Source organism: Medicago truncatula, chromosome 5, assembly GCF_003473485.1.
Source record: "Medicago truncatula cultivar Jemalong A17 chromosome 5, MtrunA17r5.0-ANR, whole genome shotgun sequence".
NCBI classification, from domain to species: Eukaryota; Viridiplantae; Streptophyta; class Magnoliopsida; order Fabales; family Fabaceae; genus Medicago; species Medicago truncatula.
The window spans coordinates 44,733,114-44,741,813 of NC_053046.1; the positions used below are offsets into that span (position 1 = coordinate 44,733,114).

An 8,700-nucleotide genomic window follows, 5' to 3' on the forward strand; every position below is an offset into this window, starting at 1 on the left:
TAATTATTCATATACATTGGAACCTTTGGCAAAGGGGTGCTTAATGAATCTTAGTATTGATTCAAGTGTATATGATCATAACCTTTGACAAAAGGTGCTTAATGAACCATAACATTGACTCAAGTCAAATGAGTGTTCTCTCATGTGAAGGGTCATATAATGCACTATAAATACTTGGCATCTGGGCATTAATTTGGACATAACATGAATAGAAATTTTGTTACATTAACAACATAGTTCTCCATCATTCTCTTACTCTAAATCATCTATCAATTCTCTAATGCACAGTGGCGGATCTCCTTGGAGCCACTGCACCCCCCAACTTCTCTATAAATATGATATTAGTCATAACATGACAAAAGGGTAATGGCTGGTGCAGTGGTTAGACAACTCCCTAACTATCTTGAGGGCGTGTGTTTGAATTTCCCACACCCTCTTTTTTATATTTCAACTGTATTTTTAATGTTTTATATTCAAAAAAATCACTCCTGGCAAGACTTGAACCAGCGCCCTCCAAGTAACATTCAAGCTAACCACACCACATCATAATCCTAGAAAGTGTTTGAAACTGTTTATTATATATTCTATCGATATTTGGCACCCTCAACAAAATTACTCAAGATCCGCCACTGTTAATGCATGAGTGAAATTTTGTAGCGGGTGTTACAAAATTAGTATGGGTGTTACACCACAAAATTTCAAAATTGGTATGGGTGTTACAGCACAAAATTTCATTCCTCTGTCAAGATTTTTGTTACGATTTTGAGAGATTTTTTCTTTACTATAGACCACCTTTTTGGTGAAAAATTTGCAATGGAATGAGTATTTGCCGGCATCCTCGATGCGATGTGATACATGTCCAAGATTAAAATAATAGCTCAAAACTTCATTTCGGCCAAGATTTTTGTTGGTTAAGTTTTTAGGTTTTTTTTTCTTTATTATAGACTACAAATTTTGAGATTTTTGCAAAAAATGCTGAGTAGGATGTAAATTGAAAGACTCTATGTGATGTCCTATAAGTTATTGAAATAAAATATAGTTCAAAATTCTATTCACCATCACGATTTATGTAGTTATGTTTTCAAGGGATATTTTCCATACTATATACCACGTATTTTGGTGAAAAAAAATAGCATGGACCGAATGTTTGCCGAATATATCAAAATTTCATTATTTGGGAAAGTTATTATAGAGTACAAATTTTAGGCTTTATTATAGAGTACAAAATTTCAACACTCTCTTTAATACTTCCTCTTTTATTGAATAAAATCAATGTATGTCTCATCACTTTGTGTGAGTTCAATTTTCAAAGTATTGCTAGCATTACTCTAACTCATAAGTAGTTATACAACTATTGAACTTAAAAAGTATTAATTACATATTGAAAGTCATTAACTATTAAATTTGACATAATAAACATCGCAAATATCTCAGCTTTATAAAGGAAGTGGGTGGGGGCGTGAAGGCAAAAGTTGAAATGACTATCAATTTCTACAAAAACTAAACAAAATAGGGGTTATTCATAGGAGCATTAACTAGATTGTCAAAAAAGAAAACATAAGCATCTTTTCCATTTGTTTTCCTATCTGTTTCTATGTACTCCACAATCCTCAGAGGCCGTCTTTCATGCTTATCTTAATGTTTTCCACCTTTACTGACAACTCTAACTTGTGATCCTCAACAGCTTTCAAAACAGAGAGCAAGTTAGACCGGTACATTTCACACTTCCTATTTGCACACTCAAGCTCATCCGTAAGTTTCGTGATATGCTTATCCATATCATCCTGCAGGATATTAAGTAATTCAGATAAACAAAAGCATATTTGAGTATGAAATATCATAAATTTAAAACACGTTATCCAATATAATCTATTAGACAAGAAAATTCAAGAAAACAGCATTTGAAAGAAATGAGAGAAAGCACATGGGGAGAATAACAAATCTACTAAAATAGAAAAATGAAAGACACGCAGAGTATATTAGAAGGTTGTTCCCTCTCTTTCCATATCATTATTATTCAACATTCCTCAACCAAATGCACGTAAGAACAAAATATATTTGTGGACCTGAAAGCACTTTTGGGCTAATTGAAATTCACAAAGAACACTAATATCATATGCTTCTGTTCCAAAAACTGTCAGACAATATCCAATCAATGGGTATGAAATTAATATACAATTAAGCACATCATGACGGAAAGAATAACTATATAAAGGTATCATAGTACTTAAACAAGACTAAATCCAGCTTCTGTAAAGCAAGAAAAGTATATGTTTAAGTAAATCTTCATGTCATTTTACAAATGTATGCTTCAGCTAAATCAAGTACAAATGTGTATTCCAAATATTTGTTCACGTTACTTTTAAATGATATTTTGGATTTATAACAGTTTCAAAGCTAAAAATATTATGATAGATGAGTGGTTATGCAAGACAATATAGGATTAGAAATAAAATCATTAGAAAAAGAAAAAAAAGGAATAGTTCCTATTGTAGAAAAGAATGTAGAACCTCGTCTTAGGTGGGTTAGGTAGGTGTGTGGAAAGCCCAGTAAGGAAGATAAATCAGATTGAGGATAGTCCAAATAAAACTTCAAGCCAAACTATTAAAAGAGGTTTGGAGTCAAATTGTCTCTCTTTAAATATGATTTATAACAAGACATTATGGGTTGTTTGATCCTTGTAACTGATCCCACGTCGGGAAGAAAACACATCAATTAATGATTAATGTTGTTAATGATGTTTTTGGTTTATAGCATTTGACACTGCTATTTTTTTCTTGTCTCCATATCACGTTGAAATGTAAATTGTTGCCACCAAAATTTTGTGCATTTGTGCTTACAAATGCAGTAAACATAACTTCATTGACAATACCAAAATCCACAACATACCACATCTACAAGTCAATTCAGTCAACATTAATTGCTTAAAACCCAATATTAAAACACAAAATGTGTTCAAAGAATGCTTTAATGAAAACAAAATCATAAAATGTTGAGATGATATATGATGCAAATATTTTTCTTTATGCCCTAAGGGAAAAACATTGCAAATGAAAACTAAACCCACACACTATGCATCCTTAATTAATTCAAAACCATGATTAAGATAATTCTATTAATAAATTTAATGAACATCAGACAACTGAATGCAGTAACAAGACTGACAAAATACAAATTCCTAATAGAAAAAAGAAAACTAATGACTAAATTTATTCACATGTAATGTAACTATGTAACGTAATAATTAAAACATCAAAATATGAAGTTCTTGGTCAGGGGAGAGTGATAGGAACCGAGTTAACAGAGAACATAAAACAAGTATTATTGATTGAAAAAAAAAATACATTGCAGAAGATTAACCCCTATAATCCCAGAGCAAAAGCTCCTCAGAGACATTTCTCTCTACCCAAACATTAAGGTTCTAACTGAATAATGATCTAAGACAACTCCCTCTGTAATTGCACATTTTCTTATAACAAAATAGATCACTAGATCACACACCTCACCCATCACTCTGCCACATGTGTTTCCCATTTTTCCCTCTAACGAACTTGCCAACTCACCTCTACTATCCATTGGGCTATTCTCTTTATGGACCCTATCAGAGAGACCTAAGGGTTAATGGATAAGGAATTTAGAGGCCAACTTTGTTCAATCAATGAAATCAAGATGTTGCTTTATTCTCTAAAAATCTCAGTGCACTACCAATTTGGTTCTTAAAAGATGAATTAAAATAACTAAGTAAATTAAGTCCTAATTGATGATATGTCCGATCTACAGAGGATTAAATTTTCTTCCAAATTGATGTGTACTTCAAGCCAATTGATGTAAATAAATTATTTTTTTACAACAAAAATTGTATCAAAATCAATATTTAGGAGCAAATAGGCAGTTTAATGTAAAAAAAACATATCACATGTGTTTACCTTTAACTTCCCCTGAATATGTACAAATAAAATGAGTAACTAGCTTCTCAATTAGATTTTAGACTATAAATTGCATAAATAAGTGTTGAATTTCATAGGTATTACTCAAATTGAACAAACATTCAGTTACTTTTGAGTCACAAGACTCATAACTCAAAATGGTTGGAAGATATTAGTATTAAAACAGTAGACATGTATAAGGACACAAAAGCATATGATGATTATATATTAGTAGGACTTATAATATATAGAGAACATATGCAATAGCACTCAACAAAAATGAAGGTGATCAAAAAGGGTTAAGATTGAAAAGCAATTGCCAACTAACCTTACCTTGAGAGCTAAAAAGGGTGTGTCGCTGAATAGCCTAAGCTGTACAACTGAAAGTTAAAGATTGAATTTATATCTCTAGCACATCCCCTCATCCACAAAACCTTTGGACTTGAGGTGTGGCCAACACACAAGTCAAAACTACCTTGTGCCTTGTGCTCTGAAATTCAACTTTATTGGAAGAATGATGGTGGTGACAACTGACAAGTATCAAACTGCTAACCACTTTATCATACAGGCTCTAATACCATTTCAAGATTCAATTATCCTAAGACCGCAAGCTATTTGGTGAAGATTCAATGTTAGTTTTATATCTCTAGCATGGTGGATTAAGGAGTAAAATACATTTAAAATACATATAACATGCCATCATAGAACAGGTTAAAAACAACCGTAAAATGGAATTCTGACCTCATTCATATGCTCGCCCAAGCTTTCCTCCTGACAGCCACTACTGTAAATAGCATGATTTTCATCATTCAGCAAGTGACTCCTAACCTTCCCATTGCTGATGGGAGTTCTCCCCTCCTTTCGCATTACCTGCGCAACTCTTTTTGCCGCTTCTTGTAAAGCATCCTTTGCAACATCATAAGTTTCAGGGGAGCTTGCACCTTTATCAACAAATTTAAAGGCTTCATGTCGGAGAGTATTATATCTAACTGTATGAGATTCCAAATAGTAAGTATATGCATGAGAAGAATGTTCTTGCAAACTGACGTTGCTTTTGGCATTTTTTGTCCAGCGTTTGAGTATATAATGAGATGGAAGAGTAAGGACATTGGTAACTCTAAAGACTGCTAGAATATGTCTGCAAAGAAGGCCTGAAAACTCAAACATTTGGCAACTGCAAGTCGCTTTCATCTCTAAAACGTTGAATCTAACATTGTATGCTTTATGATCCTCTCCAAATTTAGCTACATGATATGTAATGACCTCCCCATCATCCTCGGCTTTGGATGCCATGAATGTTAGTGTGCCAACCAACTCCTCTTGGAATCGTGTGAAAATTTTTCTTGTGTAAAGCTCGGATGCTTGCCTCTCCATTGGAGATGGGGTCCTCAATACTGGCAAAGTATTCATTGTGTCATAATCTGCCCTTACTTCTTTCTCATTGCGACTTTCAAGCGTTTTCTCATAAAGCTTAAAGAACTGATTTAAACTGGTTGAAGCATTCACATAGCCATCAAAGTAAGAGTTCATGCTATCACTTCGCTGAGTGATGGACATCTCTGCAAAGAATGTGTCTCGCAAATATACAGGTACCCACTGCCTGCAAGCAGAATGTATTGCTTGAAGCCATTCGTTGTCCCTGAGATCATATCTGTCTAAAAGTGTGGACCAGCAAGACTCAAATTCGTCAATTGAGTCAGTCAAGTTAACACATTTGTGAAACTCGGCTTCAAAGTTTGGGAACTGGAGAAAAATGTGAGACAACTTCTCCTGGCATTGCTTAAAGATATGCCACTTGCAGAAACGGTGGCGAGTGTCTGGGAATACTTGCATTATAGCAGACTGAATGACAGAATCATGATCAGTGGTTATGGAGAGTGGGGGGCGTCCAGACATGGCGGTAAGCCATGTGTTGAAAAGCCAGACAAAGGAAGCTTCAGTTTCATTAATTAGAAAAGCACAACCAAAGAGAACAGGTTGACCATGATGGTTTACACCAGTAAAGGGAGCAAAGGGTAATCGATACCTGTTAGAGCGGTAAGTAGTGTCAAAAGTGACAGTATCTCCGAAAAAAGTGTAATTCAACCTTGCCTTGGGGTCAGCCCAGAAAACATTGGTGATGGGATGATCCTCGTCATCAAGATCACCTTGAACAGCAAAGAAGAAATTAGGATTTTGGGCATGCATTTGTCTCAAATAATCAAGAACAAGTTGAATGTCGCCTTGTAAACTTTTATGGCGATTATTCCTCATGTAATTCCTACAATCAACCTCAGTAAAGCCAACTTTGCTGATACCACCATACTCTTTGATGAGTGCAGACATAATTCGGCGAGGACCCATACCAGCAGCCTGTAGAGTGTCAATTAGGGTTTTTGCAGAACCAGAAATTTGCCTGTGGGAACGAAGGCAGTGAACCTGATCGGGTGGAACAAGTTCGTGATTGTGTTCTCTGACGAAGCCGGATACGATCCACTTGGCAGAAGAATCGTGCATTTTGACAGATAAAGAGGCTTTGCATCCAACCCTAGTGACTGTTCGTGGGCGTTTGATCTCTCTGTCTTTGGTACGTTTCTCGTTCAAATTGCGAAACCCTTCTTTAGCACAAACAAATTGTCTCTGAATGATAGCTCCGTCGCGGCGAGAACGACGAGAAGAACTGACGCGAGTACTGAAACCAACACGACGAGCATAGGAATTATAGAAAGCCTTAGCAGCCTCTTCAGACTCGAATTCCATACCCTCAGAAGGTTCCAGATCTCCAGCCTCAGGAAAATAAACAGCACCGCTGCCATCATCATCATCTTCTTCTTCTTCTTCTTCTTCTTCATATTCTTCCTCCTCATCTTCATCCATCATCTCAATTCGCGCCTCCTCCTCATATTCTCCTCCCAACCCAATATCAAATTCTACCATCTCGTTCTCCATCCAATCCAATCCAACTCTCTCTCTCTCTCTCTCTCTCTCTCTCTCTCTCTCTCTCTACTCTACGAAACCACAAACAAACAAACAAAGACCTCACTTCAGTTCATTGTTCATTCCCTCACTAAAACCACGGCGTTAATTCACATCGCTTTTGATTTAAAGCCCTTTGTAATAGTTTTTTTTTTTTTTTTTTAAATAGATTTTTGTAGTGTAATGTTTATGAGTTTTTCCATTGACACCCTATATATTTTTGGTTACACCCAGTTTTTTTAAAAAGTTTTTTATAATATCAAAATTGTTCTTTTATATAAAAAAAATTAAATATTGATTTCATTCATTGTCACACTAAAATTTCACTCTCTTTCACCAACCAACGATCAAACAATCATGATGTTCAATTAATCTATGTGGAAGATTAAAGAGCGAATCAAAATATCTTTCATTCATACTCGATTGCATATAAATAAGTGAATTTTTTCTTCTTTTTCAATAACGCTGGTTTCAATTTTGTTCTTCTTGTTCAACTGTACTGTACGACAGTTTCAGTTTTACATTGTTGAGGTTAACTTAAATTCAGTTTAAGTAGGTTCATGTAAACTTAGTTTACATGACCTACTTAATCTAAGTTTACATGTACATACTTAAACTGATATTACGTATAATCATTGAACAAGGTTGAACTTTTAGATGTACACTTAAACTCAGTTTACAAGACCTACTTAAACTGAGTTTACATGACCTACTTAAACTGAGTTTAAGTATGTATACTTAAACTGAGTTTACATGAGCTACTTAAATTAAGTTTACATGATCTACTTAAACTGAGTTTAAGTATGTACACTTAAACTTAGTTTACATGACCTACTTAAAATAAGTTTACATGTACATACTTAAACTGAAATTACGTAGAATCATTGAACAATGTTGAACTTTTAAAGGTACATTTAAACTCGGTTTACATTAACTACTTAAACTGAGTTTAAGTACGTACACTTAAACTTAGTTTACATGACCTACTGAAACTAAGTTTACATGACCTACTTAAACTGAAGAGGAATTTTAGAGTGTAACAAAAAAAACGGAAGATGCTTTTTGAAAATTAAATTTTATGGAAGGATAATTCTGTCATTTTGGGGTGCAACCAGGATTAAACAGGGTGTAATTAGAAAAACTCAATGTTTATTGTAGTCCTCACCAAAAATACAAATACTGGGTTGTATTTTTTTTTTTAGATTAATATTTTTAGTCCCTAAGTGGGAAATGAGTCGTTGCTTTAATCCCTGAATGCATTTAAATGACAAAATAGTCATTGTATGTAGACTCTGTTAGTCAGATTAGTTGCTTTAGTGGATTCACACTTATCATGAGTCGTTGCTTTAGTCCATGAATGCAGACTCTGTTAGTCAATTTAGCATCTAAATGTAGATTTTTTTAGTCACTTAATTAGTTCCTAAAATTGACCAACATAGTCTACATTCATGTACTGTTTTGCAATTTCTCTGCAATCAAGGACTAAAGTGACTATTTCCTTTTCATTCAGAGACTAAAGTGACTAATTCATTTTTTTTGTCAAGTAGCTTAGTGGCTAGATTCACACATATCATGTGTGGGAGAAGTGAGGATTCGGGGTTTGAACCTCTGCTCCTACACAAATTATCTCTGATAACTACCAATTGAGCTACACTTACAGAACACCTTATCTTGTATTTTAAACCTGGCAAATAGTCAATATGTAACGAGTAAACAATAATTTTTAAATGCATTTGTCAAAAAAAATAAAAATTAAATGCATTGAAATTCTAAAAAAATATCCGAAAACATAACCTCTTTTACCATAGCCATGCACATT

General features: G+C 34.3%; 1 protein-coding gene across 3 annotated transcripts; it reads right to left on the reverse strand.

Moving 5' to 3' along the window:
* Positions 1-1,323: 1,323 nt before the first annotated feature.
* Positions 1,324-6,990, reverse strand: LOC112421848 (protein FAR1-RELATED SEQUENCE 5). Of its 3 annotated transcripts, none has more exons than XR_003012180.2 (3): positions 4,668-6,990; positions 4,260-4,537; positions 1,649-1,784 (listed from the first exon to the last, which is right to left on the reverse strand). XR_003012180.2 is itself a non-coding variant. In XM_024783834.2 (2 exons), the coding sequence occupies exons 1-2, from the start codon at positions 6,852-6,854 to the stop codon at positions 1,611-1,613; spliced, it is 2,361 nt and encodes a 786-aa protein (XP_024639602.1). In that variant the 5' UTR covers positions 6,855-6,988; the 3' UTR covers positions 1,324-1,610. The 3 variants fall into 3 exon arrangements, 1 of the variants encoding a protein (XP_024639602.1); XR_003012179.2 differs by having other exon boundaries at positions 1,650-1,784; positions 4,255-4,537; XM_024783834.2 differs by lacking the exon at positions 4,260-4,537 and having other exon boundaries at positions 1,324-1,784; positions 4,668-6,988.
* Positions 6,991-8,700: the final 1,710 nt, after the last annotated feature.

Excerpts from the sequence above, each read along its gene's own strand:
- LOC112421848 (XM_024783834.2), bottom strand. The coding sequence starts at position 6,854 with ATGGAGAACGAGATGGTAGAATTTGATATTGGGTTGGGAGGAGAATAT. Across the intron at positions 1,785-4,667 it reads TGGGCGAGCATATGAATGAG|GATGATATGGATAAGCATAT; the intron begins GTCAGAATTCCA and ends AATATCCTGCAG.